The sequence below is a fragment of the Ursus americanus genome, chromosome 26, assembly GCF_024610735.1.
Source record: "Ursus americanus isolate L20-20 chromosome 26, mUrsAme1.1.p, whole genome shotgun sequence".
Lineage (NCBI taxonomy): Eukaryota > Metazoa > Chordata > Mammalia > Carnivora > Ursidae > Ursus > Ursus americanus.
In genome coordinates this window covers 11,712,848-11,740,309 of record NC_142152.1, presented here as the reverse complement: position 1 = coordinate 11,740,309, position 27,462 = coordinate 11,712,848, and the positions used below count along the sequence as shown (strand labels likewise).

The following is a 27,462-nucleotide window of genomic DNA, read 5'->3' as shown; positions in this document are numbered from 1 at the left end:
CTAAGATTTACCTGATCACCAGCATCTCCCCACCCCCCTCAGATCTGGAAATATTTCTCCCTCCTCTGAGCTCTTAAGGCATTCGCTGCCTGTGCAACTAACTTAACATGTACATAGTCTGTTTTCATTGCAATTATTTGTGTTCATAATTTGTTCCCCTATCAACTTTTAGATTCCAGGTGGGCAAAAATTATCCTATTTTTTATGTAACTGCTCTGCTGAAATATTCACTCTTGTAAAATGCATAATTTAGTGGAAGACTATCTTATTTAACTTGGCATCCTCTGTAGCAGTGGTTCTCCACTTTGGCTGCACATTGGAATCACCCGGAGAGCTTTAAAAAAAAAAATACTGCTACCTGCTTCTTGCCCCCAGTGGTTCTGACTTAATTGGTTTGGGGTGCAGCCTGGACATCAGAATTTTTAAAAGCCCCTGAGTGATTTTAACTTGTAGCCAGTGTTGCCCTATAATGATTTGCACGTAACTGGCACCAAATAATTGTTTGTCCTAGTTTCTAATATGAGTTAGCCCTAGTTTCTAATATCCAGCTAATTAACTCACTCAGAACTACTTCCCTGTCTCCCTTACAGTGCCTTAGCTCTTATAGTGATCTGCGTATGTTTGTATCCCCCACTGGATGTGAAAGGAAGACTAGGAGACAAAAGTATTTAGAAAAGGGAAGTTTAGACTTGCAAAGATGTGCAGACTTCACTAGGATGGGATCACTGAGTAAAAATTACAACAAATATTTAAAGGAAAAAATATAAAGGGAAGATGACCATGGTTTACATTTGTGTCTTAAGAACTGATGATATGCTCACATGGGAAGATATGTCACATATCCCCAGATTTCTGTATTCAAAAGTTAGTGATAAAATGGTTCTCATTAGGGAATCAGTAACTTATGGGGAAAGTCCGAAATTTCATTCGCTTTAGACACCAGATGTAAAAGAGTAGGTCAGTTACTTTTTCTCGGGTTGGACGCGTCGTATTTTGTTTTTAATTCCTGTGGGACTTGAGGTACACTCTTAGAAATACGGCCGTGCAGTATCATTTTTGTTTCCACAGCTGTGAGCTGCATGAAGTCAGGGACCAGTCTAATCTCATACATAATGGTATCCCCGTGCTGGCACATGATAGGTGTTCAATAAATACTGATGGAATAAATATGTATAAACTGGATAGGGAGCTGCACAAGTTTCCCGTTTTTGGCAATTCTTAATTACAGCACTCTGAACTGGGCACTCCCTGATCTACCTGGGCTACAACGAACTCAGAAGGGCTTTTGCTTCCACGTAAATGGTTGTTGGGGATCGGGAGTCCGTGAATGTACGAGCCTCACGGAGAGTAGCAAGGATGGTCACCCCCGATGAATGAATATAAGATTCTCATGGCTGGGAGCGGTCCGTCAGTGAGGCCGGTCATCCTGCCAGTCCTGTAACACCACTTAACACCTGCCATTGACACCTCCCCACTGCCAGATCCCAAAGGTTCGCGTGGGCATTCCGAGCCGCGCCCCCTAGTCCGCCGCAGCAGGATGCCCCGCCCCAAGCAGGTTACGCCCCAGGGCGTAAGGCAGAGCGACTCAGGCATCAAGAAAACAAAGTAAAACCAGTCACACCAAGGAGAGGCAGAGTTATTTAGGCAGCCGGCTGCTCCCCCAGAGCCTCCACCCTGTCTCCTGGGCCCGGCGCCCGGAGCTCAGACCGTGCCGGGCTCCAGGAGCCCCAGCTCCCTCCACGTGTCCTGTCTTCCCAGCAGCCTCCTCTGCTGCCTCGGGAAGAAAACCTCCTGACAACTCGCGGTCTGCGGACTACGACTCCCAGAAGGCACAGCGCCGCTTCGCTCCCCGCCCCCTCCACAGGACACGCAGGCGCTCTGGGCTCCGTCAACAGCCCGGCCTGGCGACGACCGTATGCAGTTCCTTATGGGATTCGTAGTTTTTCTGGAGCCATCTGGGCCGTCAGTCAAAGGGACGACAACTACAAGTCTCGGCGGCCCCAGCGTGACGGGCCCGGTCACGTGGCAGGGGGCCGACCGGGCGTGCGTGCCGCCGTTGATCCGGTGCTGCAGTGAGGAGGTGGTTCTCGCCCGTGTTGTGTGTGTGTGTGAGTGAGAGAGCGAGTGAGTGAGTGAGTGAGTGTGTGTGTGTGTGGGGGGGGACTCGGCTTGTTGTTGTCGGTGACTTCCCCCTCCCCTCCACCCCTCCCCCCTTCCCCGCCGCCGCTGCAGTGGCCGCTCCCTGGGCCGTAGGAAATGAGCGATAACGATGACATCGAGGTGGAGAGCGACGTGAGTCCCGGGGCTTCTTCCTTCCCGTGCGGGTTGTCAGGCGGGGACAGCGGCCGGGGCTCTCAGCGGGGCGACGGCGGCAGGGGGCCGAGCAGCTGCCTCCTCCTTCCCCTTCCCCCCCTCGGCTGGGACCGCCTCCGTCGCGCTCCCGGCTCGCTCCCCTCCGGGCTCCTAGTCTGAGCGGCCTTCTGGGACTGGAGGTGGGGTGGAGACACGCGGCCTTTGGGACCCCCACCTCCCCCGGTGGAGGACGTTGCTGCGGCCTCCGGCTCCCACCCTATCCCACTCAGGATCCGGGGGACTGGGACGGGGTGCGCCCGGGTTCCCATTGTCCGGATCCCGGGGAAGGGGACGACGCTCAGGACCTGCCCCCTCGGTCTGCAATCACCCTCATCCCGTGACCCGCGGATACTGGGGGGTTGAGGGAGGGCGGAGAGGGAGTGGGAGTGCCCAGATGCCCCGAGCTGGGTGCGAGGGGAGGAGACAGTGCTCTGAACCCCCTCCGGCCAGAGTCGGATCCCGGAAGGAGGGGCGGCGCTCGGGACCCCCCTGCCCAGCTACCGGATCCCGCTGGGGGGAAGGGGGCGTGGGGTGGGGAGGGAGAGAGGGGGGTCGGGCTGACTCCCCACCCGCCGCTTCCTCCGCCGCCGGCATTTTCTTTCTTATTATTGAATGTGAAGTGTAAAAATAACTTCTATATTTTCTATTTTTTTTTCTCTCTTATTCCAGGAAGAGCAACCGAGGTTTCAATCTGCGGTACGTCTCCTACTCTCCATTTCATTTTCATTTCCGTTCAGTTCTAGTCCTTTTTGGGGTCAGAGAGAAAAAGAGATTGTTCTATTATTCTTAATACTGTAGTAAACTCTCCTGTTAACCGCTAAGGTGAGGCGGGGCCTTGTTCTGGGGTTCTAGGTGGGGGGTGGCGGGTTTGCAAATCTCCTCATTCTAGACTCTCAGGTGATAAGTTTCAGTGCTGTAGGTGAGTGAAAGGAGCTGTTTGCAAAGAAATGAATCGTTCTGTAGTTTCCAGGTGGGGGATCTAGCTGTCACTATGTAAGTGTAGAATGAGAAATGTCATTCTGAAGTAAACTATTATTTCGGGGCAAAGTAGTCAGATTTACTTTGGAACAAGCAGGCTCTAAACCATATATGCATAGTTGTGTGAAGCTGAAGCCACATGCAAAAATTCATCTTTAACCAAAAGTCCTGTGGTCATGTGACTGCTGTAGACCTATAGAATCTAGCACAACCTGGTATTATTCTGATACAAAAATCAGAAATGTAGAGGAACCAAAGGTTGAATATGAAAGTGTCACAAACAGCTTATTCTGGTCTGACTATTTGAGTTGAAGGAGAGGTATTAAAAAAATAGAAAAATTGTTGAGGAGAAGTGGCATCGCAGAGATTTGCTTATAAGGTGGTGGTTGAGACCATACAATGTTATCAGTGATTTCTCAGGGTTTTGATATTAATGTTCTCAGTAGATGGTTCTGTGGATTTAGGTTGACGCTAATCTCATGCCTTTCCAGTCGGACAGTACTGTGGGTGTTCCATGAATAGATTAGAGAAAGAAAAAAAGAATAGACACAAAATAAATCAGAGTCAGAGAGAGGAAGAGAAGTACATCAGAGTTTCTAACACTTGACAGATGGGAACGGTACGAAGTTTATAGAATGGAGGTCAAAAATTCAGATGCCTCTGGGGGGCCCAGGCAGTAAGATCGTCAGGAATAAAGAGCAGAGGTGAGGACGGGGTTCTGGATTGCACATGTCTCTTCTGAAAAGGCAGCACTAAACTCCAGTGGGTTGTTGTTATGTGGGAGTAAGGGCTCACTGTTGCCAGATCTTCCTATTTTTAAAGAAAGTTTAGAAATCCAGATTTTTATGTTATTTTTCTGATTTTTGAAATGACGTGTGGGACAACCAAGTTGTTTGGGAACTTGTTAGAATATGCAGGATGCCACTTTGATACCTCTGATATCCCAGGATAAAAGCAAGTCCTCCTTCTTGTTCCTGCTCTTCATTAGAGCAAGCAGAGTTTCTGCAGGTTGTCCAAGCAGATAGGCATTAAGAAAAAATGTTGTTTATTGACAGCTGATATTTTCTGTAAAATCTGGAGTATGCAGTTGTTCCAGAGGGTTTTTAAAATTATCCCTGGGTAATAATCACTAAAAAGAGCTTGTTTTTTTTTATTTTTCCTTGAAATATTGTCAGACACTTACCTTTATGCATGTATTTGGAAATCCAGTTCTTTTTTCTGGTCACTCTGATCCTTAATAATGTGAATGTGGAGTTTCATGTTTGGGATCCAGTCTATTTAAAACACTTTTTTTTTTGCCCCCACAAGTCTCCAGTTATAAAATGTGCCTCAGGGCTTGATCAGGATTGGAGGATAGGGATTGGTTAGGCCTTCTTTGCAGAATCATTATTTGACTTGGAATTACATTGGCTTTCCAGTGAGAGAAAGTTTTCTTTGTGAAAGTTTGGCTTACAGTTCTTGAAAGCTTTCTGCTTTTCAAAATATCCATCCACATGGGTATTGATGTAAATTGCTTTATTAAATTATTAAAATGTTTCCACTCTCCTAGAATGCTAATGTCATTGTTTTTTTCTAGATATTTTTAGTTTGGTGTTAAGGTGCCTAGGATTTTTCTCTTTGATTTGGGGAGGTGGGCAGTGGGAGTGGATTTGACCCTCTGTTTTTAATTTGACACGTCTACTTGCTGAGAGTTTTAAATATTACCTGGCACAAAATAATCACAGTGGCACAGAGAGAAGCAGCAATAGATAAATTTTATAGTACATCAAACAATTACTGTGAAAAGTAGGGTAAAAAGGATTTGGGGTTTTTCTTTTCCTCTGAATACATCAGTTTATTTCCTGCCATTTAGTATAGATAATAAAATATTTTTTAAAATTTGGGGGAGACTGTTCTTAAGCTGGTATTAATTCAGAAAAGGATATGGACTGAACAAGTATTTAGGACTATAGAAGACCTTTTAAAAAGTTACTTGGAAAAGGTTCTGTGGGCCTAATGGAAAAAGAGGCCCTCATTTGTGTTTTATAATGTTACTACAGTAGGTACAGACTTGCTGTGTGAGAAACGTAAGATTCTCAGCAAGGACAGTTAGGAAGTGAGGCTAACTATAACAGAAAGTGAAACTGATTTGACGAATATTTTTTTCTGTTGCCTCATTGCAAACGGAAAACAGTTTCTCCAGTGACCAATAAGCTTTATTGAAGGAAATAATCCCAAACAGTATTTTTATTACTGAATTTTATACGCCTCACAATCCCACCGATGCTATGTTACTATTTTTTGGAGGGAGGAGGTTACATTTTAAAGATAATTTTCTGGGACAGGTATGTTTCATACAGAGTGATCCTTTTGTTTTATTTGTGTTTGGGAAATTCCTTTTGGGAAAAATGAAAGTATACGAGAAATGTAGGGTTGGTGTGTTAGGAGGGAAACCCAAAGCCTTTTTCAGCAGCTTATCCTCCATATCAGCTGAATATGTTGCAGTTACAGTGTATGTTGGGGGTGTGAAAACAGATTGGTGCAGTTTCACTTGGGGACGTTCCTCATAGGAAATATTTTTAACTTCTCAGAGCTCTTTGCTTCTTTAGGAATTGTAATCTAGGTAGAAGGGAATGAGCTTGGTCGCCTCTGAGATTGGAATTTCCTCAGGAAACGACTGTCTGTTTTACCTGGAACTGGTTGCGTCTCAGAAGTGCTGTACGCTGCATGTACTTTGTGTGTACTTCAGAATGTCAACAGTGATGCGGAGATGCCAGGGTTGCTTCCTAAATACGCCTGTTTGTTAGAGGAAAGGGCGATCTTATGTTTTAAAGTTCTTTATCAAGATGCCTGTAATGGGGAATTAGTTGATCATGGAATCCAGCTTGGTTTTCAATTAAAATTGCATGATCAAGGCATTTTTGCTCTCTTAAATGGCTATGGTTTGACAGCATATTTGGATCATAGCATTCCCAGGTTCTTTCAGGCACCAAATGATAATAAAAAAAAGAAAAGCCTCAAAAACATGTATTTAGTAGATGTTAGAAATACATAGCAGGCGGTCTGCTTCCAGCAGGACAGGTGTTGGAAAGTTGAAATTTATATCTTTTATTAAGGACCTTCTTGAGTTTCTCATCCTAGCTGCCTGTTATTTCATGTTGCAATTTTCATGTTGATTAAAATGAATAAAGTTGCTTAGAAATTCAGCTTTATTTGTCCTATCTGCTTGCCATCAGAAGTAATGAATAGATCTTTTCTGATGAGAATTTTGAACTTGTGTATTTTCCGTGTTTGTGTTTAATAAGAATAGCTTATTAATAATAAGCAGCACTCCTCTCTAAAATTCAACCTTTGAAATCCTTAAAGGCAGTAGATGTTTAGTGGTATAGGCTGAGCATTTTTAATGTGGGAATTGAGATTCTCCTTATAGATGGCATTAGATGTCAAGTAGCCTGAAAGAAATATCATTTTTCTGGAGAAAGAACCTTGTGCGTCCTTGAATAATGGAGCATTTATTTCCCCATGCTATTTTCCTACCTAGAACTTGCAGGAAACAAGGCTGCTAACTGATGTAATGCCTTGAATGAAGATGCATTCTCTATGCAATAAGTTGGAAGGAAATAATTTAAAGAGATTCCCCTCAATTTTGAACAGACCTCCTTAGCTTGAATAGCCTCCTGCCGGTTTAGCAACGTCTTGGCTAATAAAATAATGTTTGCTTTCAGCATCTAACAACACTTAAGATACACGTGCTTGTTAGTGTCAGAGGTGGACAAATTGTAGGTGAAGATTTGTGCTCTGGCTGCCAGTGTGGAAAGTTTGGTGGAAATAAAACCGAGAGGCTGAGTACAAACCTTGGCAGAGACGTCAGAGCTGGAAGCGGTTTGGTACTGGAGTTCCTGATGAGCATCTGTGGGCCACTCTTCAGTATCACACAGCCCTTCAGGATTTCTGTTAGCCTGGGATGCCTGAAGGAAGGGCTTTTTGGCAGAAACTCCAAATTGAGTGAAGTTGAAGAGTGACAGCATCCAGCCACTGCTCCTATAGGATGTAAAGAGGGAGGTATTTGGGGCCTGCTGTGCAGCCCAGAAATACCTCTGCTGTCTCCTAGAATTTGTTTGGTACCACTTGTTTTCATTATCTAACATCTTTCTCAGTACAGGCGACAGAAAGCTGGCTAATTTCTGAGTTGAGCTTTATTTGTTTAAGACACACAGTTCTTTAGCCCTTCCCCCATGCCCCCCCCCCCATTTTTTAACTAGTTTTGAGTTTGTGGGAGGATCTCAGATGCTTTGCACTGCACGTCTTTACCCTGTTTTTCATTCTCAACTCTGAAATCTTGGCCCTTTCAAAAAGGGTTGCCAGCAAGTGAAGACCGTTAACAAAGCAGTGATAAGCCTGGCAACTGGCCCTCCATTTAGATGATTTGAAGTGGGGGACAGGAGAGCATTATTATCGGGCTGGATGGATCTCTGTGGTTTGGAAATGTTTCCCGAATAGAATTCTCAGCTTTGTGTAAAGGTTTTTCATCTGCTCTTTCAAGCCACTAGAGGTATCATTTAGTATATAGTTGCCTGGAGTTCGGCATGTTAGTTCTGCATATTTTTAACTTGCTCTTTCAAATGAGGCCTAGGGAGGAGAAAATACATCATTGCCATTGTCTCTGAGAGCTTTGAAATTGACTCTGGTTAAGAGTAGCAGCTTGGGGATGGACATGGCAGCAGGGATTGGTCTAAGATTCTACTCTTCTGCTAGTTAAATTGGGCCTGGAAGCACCACAGAAATTCCATCCACTACTTCGAGAACAACAGTCCCCAGCCCAGGCTTTCTACCAGGCAGTGGACTGCTGCCTTTCCTTGTTGAGCCAACTTCTCAAACTTGGCTGGCTCCCCAGATGAGAAGCCAAGATTTCTACTGATGGTCCACAGCCAAGTTCACTTAACAATCCTCTAACCAAAAGACTTGTCCGTTTGCGTCCTTTCAGGGCTCAGTGAATGGGAAGGGGGTAGTGCATTGCGGGGATGATTTTGGTGTTAGGTTATACCTAGCTCCACCCTCTAGTGCAGGCCTGAGTGAAACCAACTCCAACTTGATTCTAACTTTTTGAGATTTGCAGGACTCTCCCAGAAAGAAAACAGACAATTAGGATTTTATTTGTATCAACAAGAGGAATTGTGGGTAACTCTCCTGTCACTGCTTCTGTGCACAGCTCTTAAGCCGGGAGGAGGGCCAGCAATCAGGGTGATTTAGTAGACAGGAGTATCTTGAGCTGTTGCTGGAGACCAAAGCTGGGCAATTAATTTGCATGTAAATAAACCATCCTGGGAGTACGTAGCAAACAATGGAGAGGAAGGTAGATGCCAAATGCCATCTCCACCTTCTCAGTGCTCTAGGTGTATCCAGGTTAGAGCTCAGCCCACCTTACCCGTGGAGGTCACTAGAGGGGACAGTAAGTTAGGAAAGGACTAGGTACTTAAATATCCTTAATTCCTTCAAGTTATTTCATACTGCTGTTAGAAGGCATTGACATTCTTGTTCTAATGCTGTGTGATACAGTGCATATCCCTCTAGCCTCAAGTTATCTGGTGTCCAAACTTGATCGTTCCCTCAGTTTCCCTATACATTCCATGTGTCACTGAGTTCAGCAAACACTTTACCAGGAATTCAGACTTAACAAGATTAGAAGGGTTTTAGAAGTGCCCGGGCATCTGCCCTCAAAATGAGTTGCTATGCTATGTAGAGCCATGGCTTTGATGGGAACCAGGTGTCCAGTTCAGTAGAGCTGTAGGTGAGGTGTTGTGCTTGAGAGACCAGGAAGTGACTTCAATTGCCACAGCTGCTCCCAGCCGCCTCTTCCTCTCTATAGTCTCAGACTTAGGATTAGATAAGAGAATTTCAAGTCCTTTTATTCCCACAACTCTTGTCTTTATGGATTTTTGTCTGTACATCTTGTCTAGTACAAGGATTCATTTGAGGCATTCTTGTGCTAAGCCAAGTTATTTACTCTTGTTGCTTCATATGTAAAATTCCTGGTTCTCTGGGTAGGTTAAAGCTACTCAAACTTCCATATACAGACTTGCTCTCTAGGTTAGCTCAGTGCAACCTTGTATATTCAGGGTAAATTCTCAGAGTATATTATTTTCCATAATTCCCAAAGTGTGGATGTGATAAAAGTTCTTGCTTTAGACTAAGTTAAGCATCTGTGTTCCATTTGGAGGGAAATGCTCTTTTTTTTAGGGATCTGCTGAAGCTCTCTTGCAGTGCTCTCCAGCATTCTCTTTTGCCTGAAGCCAGAGTATTTTGCCGCTGCTGATTTGTCGCCAGTCTTCGCCCTTCTCCAGCTGATAGTTCTTTGTGATGCTAAGTAGGACAGGATAAAGACTTTGGTCCGTGGGTATTTAGATACTGCCAGATAAACTTGACCTGTCACAGGTGCCTGAGGAAATTTATTCAGAGCATGTGGGTGTCAGATGATTTGCTATCTAAGAACAACCTTTCTGGCACAGTGTGTGTGAGGGGAAGCCCTTGGCAGGATAGCACCGTGGATCCACTTTAAAAAAGCAGGAGCTCAGAATGTGGTTGGTGTCTTTATCAGCTCTGTCGTAATCTCAGATTCATGGCATCTGGGTTTTCTAGAGGTTTTAGTTTCTATTGTGGAATTTGGTGAGCAGGTCGTAAATTAGTCACTTTTAGCAAGGTGGAGACCAGAGCAGACTCATGGGATTCACATGGAAAGAAACACTGCACCAGTGACCTTACTCCTTTCCTGGGCACCCACCATGGGAAATCTTTTACAGTGGGGGTGATCACATTTTATAAAGGGGCCCCCTAGAGCTTTTCCCTGGTTACTTCCCAACCGTGGACTGGCGGCTGTTCTGTCACATAAGTAAGTTGTGGGGGAAGACTGATGTTGCAGAATTACACTTTGTCCCTGTGAATAACTTTTATTTTACTTATGCATGAGCTGGATGCATCGAGCTACTTTGGATGTTCCTGTCGCAAGCCTTGCTCACCCCTTTCTCCCCCTTTAGCAGATCCTAATTCTGGAGACTCCTAACTGCCCACCTCGACAAATCCTTCCCAGCCCAATCGCCAGGGACAGCGCTGACAGCATATACCTCCAGGCTATTCCCCACCCACCTATACCAAGCAAAAGGAGTGACATTGCTAATGTGCTCTTTCTCCCACTCTTCTAGGCTGACAAACGGGCTCATCATAATGCACTGGAACGAAAACGTAGGGACCACATCAAAGACAGCTTTCACAGTTTGCGGGACTCGGTCCCATCACTCCAAGGAGAGAAGGTGAGTTTATTGAGAAAGCTGATGGCCACCACTAATTTGAAACTTGCTGAGGGGCTTACCAGGGCACTCACCTGTCTGGAAAGAAATGGAATCAGAGATATTCCAGTTATGTGATTTCCTTCATTTTTGATTCTTTGGGGTATCATTACACACCTACTTTGTTCTTAACAAATAATGACAGATGTGATGGAGCTGCTTTTAAGACATTAGTAGGAGTTATCCTTTAAAATGAGAATTATTTATAATAAATTACTCATTCAAGAAATGGTTAGAACTACACAGTACAGAGAACAGTCCATAGAAGTTTGGGATAACATGAAGGATTTTTGAAGTCAATGATTCCCTAGACCTCCATGAGAATTTCTTTCGTATGGTTCGAAGTTAGTACTTATTTTAAATGAGACCTCTCAGGGAGTGTATGTGAACCAACCTGGACACCGATGATCTTCCAGTTCCAGCAGCTGTTATTTCAAGGCATATAAAGAGCATTTTAAGCTGTGGGACAAAAGACTTAAGGAAGGATAGATGTCCATATGAAATAGAAAAAAATAACTGGTCTTTGCTTCCCTCCGCCCCACTGATGGCCTTCCAGAAACTAATGTTTTCCCTGGAGAGGTAGGCACCAGCTGTTTCTACATTTGAAAAACAAAGTTGGAAGCTTTGAGTAAAAAGCCTATGGGTTAGGGTCACTTCTTGGACTTCGGAGAAAACATCTGTTTGTACAGTTAGTTATATCCTTCACGTAGAATGTAGCCAGCTGCTCTCCACAGCAATCCAGAGGTATGAATGGCAGACTGGAAAGAGGACCTGTGTTTTTTTTATTCAGTGGTCCAGTGTTTAAAGCCACCTATTTTTGAGAAAAACCGTTGCTCTGAGGTACGCTTTGAATGACTCTCCTGATTTAGCTCTGTGGATGGGGGTCCTGAGTTTGGTTATCCAGAATCAAATTTAGAACCATTGTAGTTTCACTTTGTTTATACTGCCGGTCTGGTAAATCATGTGCCTTATACCTTATCTAAGGTGTGGCTGAAGCACGGAGTAGGTCTGACCTTCATGAAAAAAACAAAACAGGCCATGTGAATACCTAGTATTGCAAAACCAGAATTTGCCATGGGTTAGGCCTTCTTAGTGTGAACTTGGTTTAGTGGCCTTGAACTAAGGTGCTTACCTAGAATAACAACATTCCTGGGCACAACACTCTTGAAATTTTTATGATGGAGAGACAGACTCATCCTTTTAGAGTACCCACATGCAGAGAATTATCTCTTGTGCTTGTCTGAGCTGTTGACAGTGCTTATTCATATGCCGTGGTATCAGTTAAAACAGCTTTGGTGAACTAAAAGGACAGAGCTCCCTTAAGTCTCAAATCTGACCAGGAGTGGCACCAAGGCAGTGTTTCCTAAGAGGTGGCCTGTGGCTCACTCCCTTTGGATTCACTACTGACTGCCATTCTGGAGGCAGGCGGGGGGGGGGGGGGGGTTATATTTATAACAAGCAGTCAGGTGATTCTTAGGCATTCTTAAGTTGGAGAACACTTTGGGAGAAGCTCGTCATAGGAGCTCAACTATACCTTTTTCCTTATCCACCATATTTTGCATTGCCATAACGTTCTTCTTTAAGTCCTTAAAATCACAGTATCCTAAATCCTGTTGTCCCGTTTCTTCAAGGAAGTTAACAGTTTACATTTGGTAGCCTTACAAACTGAATAGTTTGTCATTTGTTGTGGCCCATTCATTTATTCAGTCACTCCATTCATCAAATTTTTATTGAGGGTCTGCTGCATGCCGGGAGCTATTCTAGATACTAGGGAAACAGCAGGGAACAAACCACACAAGCAGAGGCTCTTATTCTGGTGAGGAAAGAAAGTGAACTAATAACATTATGTATATATAGCATGTCAGATAAGTGCTATGGAGAAAATTAAACAGGGAAGGAAGGGTTGCAGTTTTCAGTAGGGCAGAGAAGAAAACTCACTGGCAAGGCAACATTTGAACAAAGGTTTGAAGGAAGTGAAAGGAAGAACCAGGCATCTGTCTGGGAGCATCGTTGGGCTGTCAAGAACAGAGGCCAGAGTGGCTGGGGTGGAATGAGTGAAGGGACTGGGGCAGAAAATGAGGTCACAGAAGTAGCAAGACTAGGGGAGAGGCGTGGTCGAGGGGCCAGGTTATCTGGAGCCCATTAAAAAAACCCTAGTGTGGGAATTGACCAGGTGCCTTTCTCATCTCAGAATCCTGTTCTGTGTTATAATCCAGATATTTTACACTAAGCATGAATAAAGTCACGCTGAGCCCCTTCCCACCTGAATTCCACCATCTGTATGATTTTTCTTGTCTGCCAGCATTGTTTCACAGATGCTGGAGGGAGTCTAACAGAAAGAATACTTTGCCTCTCAGTCTAACCAGTGCTCACTAAATGTTGCAATTTTTAAAAATATGGTATTTGAACCAAAGGAAATTGGCTAATTCTTGATTTGTATTGCAGTAATTAAGGTTGCAACATTATGTAAATAATTGTGAGTTTGGAGGAGCTCAGATCCAGTTCTTGCCGGGCAGGCCTCCAGTCTCTTTTGCTTTGAGCATCTTTAAGTTCCAGCTGACTTCTCACGTAATATTTGAATTACCTATCACACATATTCTAAGCTTTTTGATTTTTAAAGCAAAACCAATACTGGGTGAATTGGATCTTAAGCAAGAGTGAGGGATACTTGTATTTTTAAAAAAAATAGTTTTAAATGTGAGACCCGGACTCTGTCCTCTGTTTTCTTTATTTTTATTGTAACATAAATATTATAAAAAGTCACCTTTTGCATAGTGTAAAAAAAAAAAAAATCCGTAATAACCGACATCTCTGTTGCAACGTGAAAGTAAGCACAACGATTCTGTGAGGTTTTATACTAATAGAATTGGACATTTGCTATGACTGCTGTTCCTGCCGTCATCACTGTATCAGAGATGAGGAAGCAAGCTTGAGATCGTGATCCCCATCTGTAGCTGGACAGGGACGAGAATGCAGGCCTGCCGATCGCTGAGGTCAATCTTTCTACCACACTGGAGGGGTAAACAACTTGAGGATATTTGAAGACATCTTGCTTAAATACTTATATCTTTACATTGGGAGCTTCCCCTAGGTAGAACCAGTAATCTTGGCAATATGTCATACCAGGGCTATTGTTACTAGAATACTCTCCTGAAGTGGCATACATAGGTGACACTAAAGTTCAGACAGTTGAGGATCATTTAAAGTCTGTAAATTTTTCTGAGCCCACGTAGCTTCTCTGAGAAATAGACCATTTTGGTTGGTGGTCCATTTGGGTTTCGCCATAGGTCCCAGTGATAGCAAGTAGACTCTTGAACTCTTGTTTGAGTCTCTTACTTCCGCTGTGGTTCTTCCACTGGACATCCCATGGGGAAAGATGGGATGGAAATAGAACCATCAGCCGGTCAACCAGAGAAAGGGAGTAAGGGCAAGAACAACTTTTCTAAGGGTGCTTGGGTGGCTCCGTCAGTTAAGCATCTGCCTTCAGCTTAGGTCATGATCCCGGGGTCCTGGGATTGAGCCCCACGTCAGGTTCCCTGCTCAGCGGGGAGCCTGCTTCTCGCTCTCCCTCTGCCGCTCCCCCTGCTCATTCTCTCTCTCAAATAAATAACATCTTTAAGAAAAAAAAAAAGAACAACTGTTCTGTAGGAAGACATTACTTTTTTTTTTTTTTAGCAGAATTATTATTTGTTTTAAGGGTGCTAGTTTGGGTCCTAGGGAGTGTTGCCCAGTGTCTTGCTGGCACTGAGCTCATCCTGTTTATTCGGGATCAAGACCTGGTGACCAGCCCATCAGCTCGCCTTCACACGGGGGGGTCATTCTGCCCGCTGCTCCATAAGTTAGCCCGATAGCGTCCAATCTCACTGTCTCCTTCGCATGATTGACTCTAGTGATGAATGTGACAGCATTGCCATTTGTAGCTGTCCAGTGGTGTAGAGAAATTTCTCATCTTTTAAGTCTCTTCCTAAATGCCTGTTTATCTTAATAGTTAATTGCTGTCTCAGGCAGTTGTGCTATGGACTTCTCCTTTCTGGATAGAGCTGTGTTAAAAAGAGATAATATAGAGGTGCCTGGGTGGCTCGGTCGGTTAAGCGGTTAAGTCATGATGCCAGCGTCCTGGGATCAAGCCCCACATCGGGCTCCCTGCTTGGCAGGGAGCCTGCCTCTCACTCTCCCTCTGCCTGCTGTTCCCCCTGCTTGTGCTTGCGCACACGCATGCATGTGCTCATGCTCTGTCAAATAAATAAATAAAACGTTTAAAAATATTTTTTTAAATAATAAAAAGAGATAATATAACCTAAGATGAAAATAAAACTAGGGTTTCTTCTACTGAGCGTTAAGTTCAGAATTCCTTCCTTTTGGGTGAGAACATGAGGGCATTGCCCCAGTCAGCTCCTACTAAAGACTCTGGCACGTGGTAGTTCCCAGTACACAGCTATGGAGTGAGGGCACCAGAGGAAACCGCGGGCTTACTCAGTCCTTGAGCAAAACAGCAATAGCCAATGTGGTTGTATGCACCTGTTTAATTAAGACCCAAGACCCATGTGAATACTGTAGGGGTTCAAAAGGTATCTTAGACAGTGTCTCCTCTTGAGGGTCTTGTTCTCTTGTTGGGAGAGAGGATTTATACCTACCACTTAGCAATAATAAGATAACATGCTGAGCATTAAATAAGAGGTTAAAATACTGAGCTAATCTGCTTCATTTCCATTTTAAAGCCTGCTTTTCTTAACATGTTAAGGTGTTGATAGCAAGTAGCTCCCTTATACCAGGGAACCTGACAATTCTTACAGCTGAAGGTCAGTCTCCTGTTAAACTCACTCAGCGCTGTGACTGGGGCACTTATCCCATTTGTAATTGTACATGTATTTGTGTGGATACTCGGTGACTGTGTGCCCATCTGCCATGCTGCACCATAAGAAGTACCATGAAGGTAGGGAAAACATCTTTCGGTCCTATTTCTTCCCTCAGTGCCTGGCACACAGCAGGGTGTCTTGAGTATTTATTAACCAAAGGCTGGAAGCCCCCATCCACCTGGCCGGTTGTACTGGGAGATGCTCATCCCAGCGGGCACCTTTTAAGGCATGCCGTTCACTCAGCAGCACTGTTCTGTGTCATGTAGGGGCTGCTGAAGGGATTGTCTTTTAAATAAAAAGTAAGCCACAGCCCTAACCATTTCACCTCATTACTTATTAAGGTTATTTCCTGGCCAGACTCCAACCTAGGCAGTTATTTTCTTCAAAATTAATTTTTTCAACAGGGCACCTGGGCGGCGCAGCCAGTTAAGTGTTCAACTCTTGGTTTTGGCCCAGATCATGATCTCAGGGTTGTGGGATCAAGCCCGGTGTCTGGCTCCATGCTCACTGCGGAGTCTGCTTGAAATTCCCTCTCCATCTCTGCCCCTCCCACTCATGCATGCACGCGTGCGTGCTCGCTCTCTCTCTGTCTGAAAATAAATAAATAGATCTTTTGAAAACATAATTTTTTCAAAAATTTAAGTTGTCCATAGTTGCGCAAGTCTCCATTGAGCCCTGGGTTTAGCAACTGTAAATGTATTGATTTATTGAATTCTTTGTAAACTGTATTTATGTACTACTGAAAACCTTCCCAAGGCTTTTCAGCGCCCATCAAGGTAAAGATTGGCATTCTGTGCTCTAAATAAGGTACCCACCTTGCCTTCCTGCTGTTTTCTCCTCCTTCCCTTATTGTGGAGAGGTGTACACCCTCCTCTGTTTCCCCAAGAATGTCATTTATCAGAGTTCTTTCCTCTTCTCAAGGTCCAACTTCAGCCTTAACCACCCAGAGGACATCAGGGTTTCACAGTGAAAAGACCCACGCACAAGGGCCCCCCCAACCCGTGCACTCTTTCCTGCTGGAGTGCCGCCATGTTTCTCCCTGCCTGAGCCTCCCCTGGCAGTCTGTCTCTCTCCTTGCCTGCCTTCAAACTCATATCAAGCAGTTCACCGCCCAGAGAACCCCGCAATATTGCTCTCCCATCAGTCCCAGCAGGCATGGCCTTCATGGAGCCTCTCCTGTGTGTCCCTTCCCTCTGTGACAGTCTTATCCCCTGAGGGGTGCACTCCTTGAGGGCAAAAGCCTTGTCCATTTTTCTGGAACTCTCTGCAGTACAGAGCAGGGGAGGGCTCACTCCTGTGGAGAGGACTTGAGAGCCAGGAGGCTGTTCTAATGCTTTTCCATATTGAGATTTGGAAGGATACCGGATTGTTTCCTAGGCCTTCCCTTCAGTATTTCTTTTTCTTTTTTCCCTGTAGCAAAATTGCAAAAATTTTAGGAAAATGGGAAGAAGAAAATAGTACCCTCTTTCTCTAACACAGCTATAACTTTTCCTTTATTCTTAAGATTCTGAGACAAGTGTTGCCCTGTACATGTTTAATGTGAGCCACAAATGCATTTTAAATTTTCCAGTTGACATAGTAAAAAAGTAAAATAACAGATGAGGTCAGTTCTAATAATATGTTTTATTTAACTTAATATGCAAAAATAAGTATGACTTCAACGAAATCCCATGTATTTTATACTTAATAGCACAGCTTAACTCAGTCTAGTCACATTTCAAGTGCTTATTAATAAGCCATTTGGACAACGGTGCAATTCAGACGTATCTCCCCACTCCACACCCCATGTTAATATGGCTAAAATTGGGTGCTGTCTTACAGTGAGTATCAAAAGAAACTTGCCTCCTTTTTTTTTTCCTCCCCCAAAAAGCTGCTATTGCTAAATTCATGGAATAATGGATGGAATCTAAGAACCAAGGAAATGATGGTATTGTCAGTCTGTATATTCCCTTCTGATTTCTTTGTATACATGCTTTACGTGGGTGAAATGTGTTGTTATCACAGAAGATGCTTTTTGCCCAACTGATAGAGTGTTCATATTCAGTCATTAGGCATGTTTCTGTTGGCCAGTTACGTTGTTCCCAGTTTTTAATTATATAAGAAATGTAGTGATGACCATCTTGGTATAGGTGACAGTTTCCATAGAACAGATTCCTATAAGTTGGATTGATGGGTCTAGCAGTAAGAACATCTGGATTTTGCTGTGTGTTGCCAATATGCTTTCCAAGATGATTGTTTTCATGTCTTCATTCTTTCATTTCTTATTTTTTAAAGTAAATGCTAAAGACTAGTCTTTTTTTTAATCAATTAATTAACATATAGTGTATTATTAGTTTCAGAGATATAGTTCAGTGATTCATCGGTTGCAAATAACACCCAGTGCTCATTATATCAAGTGTCCTCCTTAATACCCATCACCCAGTTACCCGTCCCCCCATCTACTCCCCTCCAGCAACTCTCAGTTTGTTTTCTGTAGTTATGAGTCTCTTATGGTTTGTCTCTCTGATTTTGTCTTATTTTATTTTTCCCTCCCTTCCTCTATGATCCTCTGTTTTGTTTCTTGAATTTCTACATATGAGTGAAATCATGCAATATTGGTAAAGACTAGTCTTGACAGTGTGTTTTAAGAGTTCCAATTTTACCATTATTGGAAGTTTTTTGGAGAGGGGGAACTAACTTTAGTAGGCAAAAGGTAGTAATTGATTTTGTATTTTGTTTATTGTGAGATTAAATCCTTTTCCACATGTTTATTTACTAGTTGTATGTCCTCTTTGGGGAACTGTGTGCCTCTCTCCTTCATGAGTAAATATCACACCTTCATTTCAAACTACCTAGGGCACACAGAAAAAGAATACAAGGTTCGAAACATGATTTGTGTTGACCCTTAAACAAATGTCTGACTCCTGGCTTTAAGCCCCTTAAAGGGCATGATTACTACCTTCTTGTAGTAATCAATAAAATGGCCCTTCAGGCTGGGGAGGGCCTGCCAGCAGGAAGCTTTGAGGGGCCATGTGGCTGTGCTGGCTCTGACCCCCCAGCCTTCCAGCCTCCCTTATTGGTGTTGATGGGGGTTCCATTTTGGAATGAACTATTTTAATGTAGACCAAGATTTATTGTGCAGATTCTTTAATTTTTATTCTCAGAAGCTGGCTTATTTAAATGGAACTATGTCGGCTTTGCCCCAGCTTTCTCTTTACCTTAATATGTATAAAAGCTTGTGCAGGTTTCAGAAAATAATGGCTTTATGTTTCCTTAAAATATGTAGTGCAAAACAGATGTCCCTTCGTGAGGCAGGCAGCGGTTCTATTTTCATTCCCCAGAATATGGCGTTTTGGTTCTTGGGGGAACGAGGCAGTGGTAACATCAGCTTGGTAGGATCTGGTTTTGACAGTTGAGGAGAAAGAGTGACATATGGCCTAGATGATTACTTCTCGAGTCAGGGTTAGGACCCTAGGGAACAGCAGTGGCGTTCCTACCGTGAACATTCTAGCGCTATCGTTCTCTTCCTCACCTCTGTCCACCTGCTTTCTAAAACAAATCCAGATTACTGTAATAAGATTTACATCTCCAGAAACGTGTGGAACTCTTGCCTTATGTAAAAAATTTTGAGAGCTACTACCTTAAGTGGGATTTAGTAACCTTGAATTTTATCCTAACATTAGCGTTAACTACTTCAAGGTTCATTTGGGGCCTTAAGAAGGTTCTAATTAGAATCAGTCTTGGGCTTGGGTCCTTTTGTGACCTATGTCGTCTGTTTCTTGCTACAGCGCATGGGGTGGGTGCCCTGCGTTCCCGAGTACAGCTCCGTTCACGTGGGTGCCTCTGGGGGCTGGGCTGGCCCTTGCCTCTGTCTCCTTGTTGCTGTGGGCAGGAGTGCCACCATGCAAGCAGCAGTGGCACGAGCCCGAGACGGGACAGGAACCTGCTGGGCACCTCAGCCGCACCACCCCGGGTCTTCTCCTGTGTCCATTTTGGTTGTGCCCTTGTTGGGTAATGAAGCCACCAGCACTGTTGGGAGCCCGCATCTGCCCTCCCCTGGGGCCGGAGTCAGTCCATTCTCCCAAACTATGCTTTTTCTCTTTGCTGTTTCTCTGCTAGAAGCCTGTTTGGTTTTTACCTGTCTTTAAAAGGAAAAGAAAAACAATCTTCCTTCAATGGCTGCTGTTATTACAAGCTACTTTTTTCTCATTTCTCACTTTTTCAACCTAAATCTAAAAAACTAGTCTTCAGCTTCAGCTCATCCCTACGCTCATTACCTGTGCAAGGATGATTTACCGAATCTCTGACTACTCCAAGGAAACAGTCCTTACCTGGCTCTTTACCGACATCTTGTAGACAAGTCCCGTGATTCTTTCATTGTCCTTCCCTGCTGCTCAGACTCTCCTCTCGGTGACGGCGCTGTCAGTGCGCTTCTGTTCATCTTTTCCACAGCTTCCTCTGTGCCCCCAAAGTAGAGGTGTCCTGGAGGCTTGGGTTCAAATCCTGACTCGACTACCTACTAGTAAGCAAGTTAGAGCTCTGTGCAGTTTCCTCATTTATAAAATAGGGGCAGTAATACATCAGCAGGTTGTATGAAGATATCTGGCATTTAATAAGTACCCAGTAAGTGTTAGCTGCTGCCATCACTACCCTCATCATCATCCGTATTGCCATAATGCGGCCGTGCCTTTGAACAGGACCTGGGCAAGGCTGTCCAGGGAACTTCTGCATCACTGCCAGAGGTGGAGGAGGAGCCTGAAGAGTCCCTTCTCATTAACTCACACCGCTATGTAAGAGGCCCAGTACCTCTTTGGTCCCCTTAGCCACAGTGTGTGCTGTCTCAAGGCCCTGTTGGTTTCTTCTCAGAAAGGCAGAATCAGAATTAAAATCTTGATTGTAAAAACTAGCAGGAAAAAAATTATCCAGGTCCTTACTAGGTATCCAAAGGCAACAGTCCATCTGTGGACACACTGACTTACCAAGTTCTATCTGCTCAGTCACATACACACACACACACACACACACACACACACAGAGCTGATTCAGCCAACAGTGCATTTCAGAAGACAGAAACCGAAAGCCCAGGGTCATTCCATAGTCCATGCCATAAAGCCTGGGGCCACTCCACAGTCCGAGCCATAAAGCCCGAAGTTCTTGTCTGTTTCTTGTCTACTGTTCACATAGTAGAGACTCCTAAAGGCACGGAAAGGCCTGCCCACACCTTAATCCTGTGGCTGGGCACATGATCTCATATGGTTTGGAAAGCCAGGAAGAGGGGATTTTAGATGTCTAGCATTTTCTAGTTTCAACAGTTTGCTTTCACCCCTACCCCCCAACCTCTGGACTAGACACACATGTAAATTTGGGGGAATTCTGTAGTTTGTGCTCTAATTTTTTTCTTGGATTTTACTTGGTGAGTACTCAAAGTAGGGCAAAATAAAGTTAATTTTGAACCATTCTTTTGGACTTGCTAAGGGGTGGCCTGGGATACTTGTGCTCTCAGCAGGGGACGGAGGAAGGGCTGTGCTTAGCCTTCTGGAAGCCTTGTGCTGGGTTTATACCAATCCAGCCTTGTTTGGGGACCTCTGTTCTGAGCATCTGTGAATTGTATCTTCATCTGAAAACTGCCCTGAAATGGAAACTTCCATCAGTTGCAGGATCATTTTACCTCTTTGGTTTGTTGTGCTATGCTCACTGCTCACTTTCACTTCATGGTTTCCTGTATAACTATGTGAAGAAGAAACTGGAGCACATGGGCTGCTCCTCAGTGTGGTCGTTCGTTAAGAAGAGTCATCACTGAACATATGCAGTCTTACTGTTTTTCCCTTGTCCCAGCTGCAAGTGAGTCGTTAAGTAAGAGCTAGTGTTGCTTTCTCGGAACTGTTAGTTGAAAAAAATAGGCAAACTTAAAGAGAGACTGGGGTGAAAATATGCATAGCAGCTAGATCATTGATGGGGTGCATAGAATTTGGAGGGCTAGGTGGCATCTGAGAGAATTTCTAGTCAGAAAAGAAATAGCCATGGAGAGAAAAATTAGGTCTGCGGTCGCAGAGCCCAGAATGCACTTGTCTCCTGGGCGCCTAAACTCTTCCTCAACACTCTGCCACCGATCCTGCAGTACTTTTAAATTCCATGGCTAGTTTCCAGAGAAGCAGAGTATTTCAATTAGTCCTTTCTAATTATGTACCCCTTTTTTTCATTTTATCCCCTAATAATTATATCCTAGCAAGTTCCCTTCAGCAGAAATGGGAAACAGCATCTGAAGAAGCCTTGCAGCTAGGGTTGCCAGCCCTCATTGCTAGGTACTCTCATTCTTCCTACGGCAGCTGACTGACTCCAGAAACATACCTGGCTCAGTCTCCACCCTCGTACCCCTGCTGTGCTACTCTCCCTGCCCGGAGTGACCCTTTCCCACAGATGTCACCTCAGCCTAACGTGTGTGTCCGTGCATGCACGCGCACACACACACAGCCAAGGCCAGTGCCCGGCACACAGTAGGTAATCACCCCAGCCAGAAACCGTCTTTCCCGTGGCCTTTCTAATCTGTACTACTCGAGTTACACTTGTTGGTGCTGCCCTGTGATTTGTCTGTGTATAGATATATTTATCTCCTCAGCTAGATAGTAAGTAAGCTTCTGGGCCAAAGAAGCCATGACTAATACATTTTGTTTCCCCACAGTGTCTGCTCAGTACCTTGCACATCATTTGCAGCAGATAAAAATGGTTAAATATGAACAGTTTCCTTTTGAGGAAATTGCCTTAAGCATGCTATAAGAGGAAAGCCTGGAAGTTCTAGTCCTTGTGAGGACTGGTGAATAAATCCAGGCCTTGCAAACTTCTCTGATATACAGCCCAGCCTGAGGTATGTAAGTTGAGATTGTCAGGATTTAATACAAGTGGACTTAGTTTTGCTATCCTGAGTGTAGATGTTTTCTTTGCCATTTCCCCTGTTGTGTTCTGGTTGGTTAGGACCCGCTAGGATTGTAACACAGAACTGTCCAGTACTGCCCCACCGTTAGTGGGAAGCTTTGCTACTACTGCTTAGAAGCCTCAGTGGCGTGAACGCCACACTCAGCTTCTAGACTACCCTGCCCTGGGTGTTGGTCCTCTGGGCTTTGTACCATTCTGCCAGTTTGGCTGGTTAGCTGCCTGGCTGTGAGTAACTCTGGCCACGTTTGCAACCTGGAGGGACTCTTTCAGGCATATGGGACCTCCAGGGGCAGAGTAACCTGACATCCATTTTAATGGCTTATCAACTTGTTCCTCTCACAGGGCAGTGCCTAGGCTGCCCATGGCCATGGTAAAGGTGTGGTTGCTTCCTGAAATGGCCCAATCTCCTGCCCTTCCTGTGTTGACATCAAGCTCGGACAGCTTTCACTAAAGTCTCTTCAGCCAGGAAGGCTGAAATAATGACACAGCAGCATGGCTCAGTTGGAAATAGTTAATGCAGTCAGGGTTTGTCTGAAATCTAGGGACCTGGATAAAAAGCTTTACACCTACTCCATTTCTGAGCTGGCTCCCCCTGAGATCTTGCTCTTGTCTCTCTGGCCCAGCTGCCTGTGTCTCTCCCTAGCAGAGGGTGGGTAGCGTAAGCTCTCAGTTAAGTACTGCTTTAATGTTTTCAAACGTAGCCAGGCTGAAGACTTGAAAGCAACCTAAAGAACCAGAGGGGGTGGGAGGAGTACAAGTTCAGGAGTCAGATGGCTCCAAGTTTGAATCCAGGCTCTGCCACTAGCTAGCTGGTGACTGAACAAACCAGTAAAGTTCTCTGAGCCTCGGGTTCGTGGTGGAGCTGCCTCTCAGAGCGTGCTGCTGTGGGGTAAGCCGTGTGAAGCTTGGACACCTTGACCGGCACAAAGAAGGCTCTCGGCAGCAGTCACTCCGTTTCCGCAGCCAGCCCTGTCCCGCCTCACCCTCCTGCTTCCATTCCCCCAGGCTGCTCTTGCAGAAAGGCGTGGTTTCCCCACTGCTTGGACTAGGTCTTTATTTTGTTCCCTTTGCTTTTTCTCCTATTGCAACAGGCATCCCGGGCCCAAATCCTAGACAAAGCCACAGAGTATATCCAGTATATGCGAAGGAAAAACCACACACACCAGCAAGATATTGATGACCTCAAGCGGCAGAATGCTCTTCTGGAGCAGCAAGGTGAGCCCCTGAGCTGGTGGGGCTGCTGGCCCTGCTGTGCTCTGGCCAGGTCAGCGCTTCGCACCTGGGCCTGCAGAGTCAGAACCAGTTACGGAGCGTGTGCTCATAAGCAGCTGCGGCCCTGCTTCTTGGGCCTGAATAGTTGAGTGTTAGAACCATCCTGAGGAAGGACCTGAGCCGCCAGTGAGGGAACAGTAGAGTCTAGGGGTTGGACATTTGGAGACTTTTTTCTGACCTGATCTCTCCCCTTCTTGGGGCTCAGGTGCTCTGCCTGCAGTAGGGGTCACACCTGGCATCAGGTGTCTCAAAAGAGCTTTGAGGTCCTTGGATTGGAGTGTGCTGTGTAAGTACCAGAAACTCCAGGCATTCAGGGACAGTGAGCTCTCCCCATTGTCAATGGTAGTCCAATCAGGGCAGCCTATGGGCCAGGCCCATGCTGTTCTCCAATGCTCACACCCGCCTTTTCCTACAACCACAGGGGAAAGCGAGAGCTGATCAAGTTCTTTGTTCCTGGGGAATTCACTTCTCTTCCTCCCTCATGGAAGATGCAAGTAAAAGGAAATGCAAGTAACCACCTGGGTTAGAACACCTCAAATAAAATAAAATAAAATAAAATAAGATAAAATAAACGGGTTGACCTTCCAGGCTCAAGATGAGCTGAACCCCAAGGGACGGGCAGCGGGAGGCGGCAGCGGGTTGGTTACTGGGCCGAGCAGCCTGCATGTAGGGGCTATGTATCGAAAGGCCCAGGTATTCTGTGTGTATTGGTGACTTGCTTCCAAGTGTCCAGCTTGTCTTTCCAAGTGGATCTTGTACAAGAGAGCTAAGCCAAAACTTTTCTTTGGCTGACACATCCGATGTCATCCTTTCCTGCTGTTGTGTGGCCTTCACACCCTTGTGGAGCCTGGCATGACCAGGCCAGCTTCTCCTCTGTCATTGCACTGCTGGGTCCCACAGGGAGCTTGTGCTCCTGTCTCTACACTCAGCTTCCATGGCAGGACGGTGACATCACAAGCCTTCTCTTTAGGGTTAGGTGGCATTGCAGAGTGGCTGGCCATGTCCACTGGGCCCCCGGGTCTGGCTGGGAAGGGAGGAGGGAAATGAAGCGTGTGGGTGGAACAGCCATCAGAAGGGTGTTACTTCCGAGCCACCCTGAGCCTCAGGGGCCAGCAAGCCCTTCGGAAGAACAGGCTGGACCCTGAGCTGAGACTTGGTTACTCCCCCAGTCTCCAGAAGGCTGTAACCCGCTTGCTTGGTTGCCTTTCAGTCCGTGCACTGGAGAAGGCGAGGTCGAGTGCCCAACTGCAGACCAACTACCCCTCCTCAGACAACAGCCTCTACACCAACGCCAAGGGCAGCACCATCTCTGCCTTCGATGGAGGCTCGGACTCCAGCTCGGAGTCGGAGCCCGAAGAGCCCCAAAGCAGGAAGAAGCTCCGGATGGAGGCCAGCTAAGCTCCACGGGGCAGGCCAGCAATACAAACTGTCTGTCTCCTCCATCGTCCCATCCTCCTTTCAGTTCAGCCCTAGAACCCTCACAACCATTTAAGAGACTTTTTTTTTTCCTCTTTCTCTCTATCCTTTTTTTTTTTTTTTTTTTTTAATTTTATTTTTACATAGAAGCTCTTGGACAACAGCTCTCGTCTCCTTCCCCATTTCCACAGTTTTTGTTTTTTAACGTTTCCCTTCAGGGGTTCCCTGTCCCCACCAGGAATTTTTAAACCAAAACACCCCAACTTGGCAGCTTTTTCTGTGGAGGACAGACGGCCGGCCGGACCTCTGAGCACATGGTGTCCTGACCAGCCACCAGCTCCTCCAGCCCTGCCGGGCACTTGCCCGGAGGACTCCTGCCCCTCCCAGGCCTTTCCTCCCAGGCCACCCTCACCTCTGTTTGATAGACTTTGTGAATCTGTGGACTGCTCTACTTTAAGAAGATGACCGGTTTGGAGTAATCAGAATTAATCCCCCTTCTTTTTAAGGATTTTTTTTTTTCTAAAAAGCTATTTATCGCTCCTATTAAAAGACCAGATCCTTGAAGAAGTCTGTGGTATAAAAACAATTGGGGACAGAGTTGCAGCACAGTCTTTGGCCTGTTTCACTCCTGCTTCTCTCAGCCAGCCTTAGGGAGGGCCGCGTGACGCTCGTGTGGTATGTGTGGGGGACAGCGGGCAGCAGTGAAGTGGTAGCCGCCGAGGGGTGGTAGGGGGTGGGACAAGGAGGGAGGATCGGGTCGGGGAAAGGTTTTGTATTGAGGGCCAGTGATGATGTTTTGATATTTATTTCCTGCTACTGAAATTTGAATCTGAGTGAATTGTCCCTATTTCTGATGATGTCGGTATTGCAAAGCGACAGATTCATAAAGTAATGATCAAATCTTCCTTTCTTTCCGTGTGTATTTCTAAGAAATAGAGCCAACTGATTTTGTATGTAAATACCAAGAGCAATTTACCTGGTACTAAACCCGCCCCCCAGTGCGGACCCTTCCCCACCCTCACCCCACTACTCCCATTCTACCTGTTCTGGAACCCGTTCCCGTCGTGTGATCCAGCCCTGGTCCTGGCTGCGGTCAGCAGATCCCAGTGAAGGGTTTTGTGTGTTTAGGCCTCATTTCTTTGTCTTTTTCCTACTCTGTTCCTGGCATTTGCTGATTTCTAGCGTGTACTCTGTAGTCCCAGTCTGTGTTTGATTCCATTCCATGGAAATAAAAAGTATGTTGTACATACTGCCCAAGAATTGTCTTGCAAGTTAAGGCTTTCCCCTTTACTATAAGACTATAAATAAAAACTTATTTTATCCTTCTTGGTGGTGGTGTCTTCTTGCCCTTGCAGAGGCCAGAATGGTTAAGGAAAGAGCCCTGTGGAGGCCATGGGCCCATGGGGAAAGCAGAAAGAAGGGCAGACATAACTTACGTGGGCTTGCAGAATCTGGCGCTCCTGAAAGTCACAGCAACGCCCTTCTCGTTGTAAGGGCTCAGCTCAGCTGAGCAGGCCAGGGGTGGGTAAGCCAGTGGTGGTGACTTTGTTCATTGGATAGTAGCTTTTAAAGTTCCAACAGGGAAGGGGTTATCCAGGGCAACATTTCTAGAGACAGTTCCTGCTAAATAAGTGACCCTGGGAGAATTGGTAGCCCAGAGCTGGGTTTGGGTTTCTCCTGGTAATGAATGCCCAATTCAGAGGTGACTGGTGGTCTCTAGGTCCTTGAGTTTCTGCAGAGTTCCACCACAGTAAGAGGAGACAGCAGAGCTGCCAGGGGCTGGAGGTAAAGGAGGCTCGTTTAACAGCATCACATTAGCTCCACTCGGCCTAGGGACCAACACTGAACTTGTTTCACCTTGAAAGGAAGAGAATTTATGGCCACAGCACAGCTCAGCTTTGGTTTTCCTGTCTGGCTGACAGGAAACATTGCTATTCCTAGACCAAGGGAGGGAGTGAAGTTAAATCCGCCCCTTGATTTGTCCCTCCCTCTAGAGTGGTAGTGCTTGGGCACCTGTCAACTAGATGTCAAGTTCAGAGGATCTGTTTTTGGTTAATGGGAGTTGATAGGTATGCCGTGTTTCTACAACAGTTTGGAACACGATCAAACCAAACCCCCAAAACCATGATTGCAATTAGGAAAACAAGGATGCTGGGAGAACAGCATCCCATTTATTAAAGGCACTCTTTCCAAGACAGGAAAGAGACAAGAATAAGAAAATGGGAAAGAAATCAGGCGATTTAATAAGCCCTCAAGTTCACATGCTTTCCTCTTTTTTGTTGCCCTTTTACTATATCTCTTTGTATGTCTGGCCTTAATTATAAATCTACACAGTTGGCTCGGAAGGGGTGGGCCTCAGG

General features: G+C 45.3%; 1 protein-coding gene across 5 annotated transcripts; it reads left to right on the top strand.

Moving 5' to 3' along the window:
- Positions 1–2,021: 2,021 nt before the first annotated feature.
- On the top strand, positions 2,022–26,427 carry MAX (MYC associated transcriptional regulator X). Of its 5 annotated transcripts, XM_045810418.2 has the most exons (5): positions 2,038–2,292; positions 3,022–3,048; positions 10,506–10,613; positions 23,506–23,629; positions 24,897–26,427. In XM_045810418.2, the coding sequence occupies exons 1-5, from the start codon at positions 2,257–2,259 to the stop codon at positions 25,082–25,084; spliced, it is 483 nt and encodes a 160-aa protein (XP_045666374.1). In that variant the 5' UTR covers positions 2,038–2,256; the 3' UTR covers positions 25,085–26,427. The 5 variants fall into 5 exon arrangements, with proteins under 5 accessions (XP_087712143.1, XP_087712144.1, XP_045666374.1 ...); XM_087856017.1 differs by lacking the exon at positions 23,506–23,629 and having other exon boundaries at positions 2,022–2,292; XM_045810421.2 differs by lacking the exon at positions 3,022–3,048 and having other exon boundaries at positions 2,039–2,292.
- Positions 26,428–27,462: the final 1,035 nt, after the last annotated feature.

What these genes read in the sequence shown, in the direction of transcription:
- MAX (XM_045810418.2), top strand. Translation starts at nt 2,257, where the DNA reads ATGAGCGATAACGATGACATCGAGGTGGAGAGCGAC. An exon ending in AACCGAGGTTTCAATCTGCG is followed by an intron (nt 3,049 to 10,505) that starts GTACGTCTCCTA and finishes CCACTCTTCTAG; the next exon opens with GCTGACAAACGGGCTCATCA. An exon ending in CATCACTCCAAGGAGAGAAG is followed by an intron (nt 10,614 to 23,505) that starts GTGAGTTTATTG and finishes CTATTGCAACAG; the next exon opens with GCATCCCGGGCCCAAATCCT.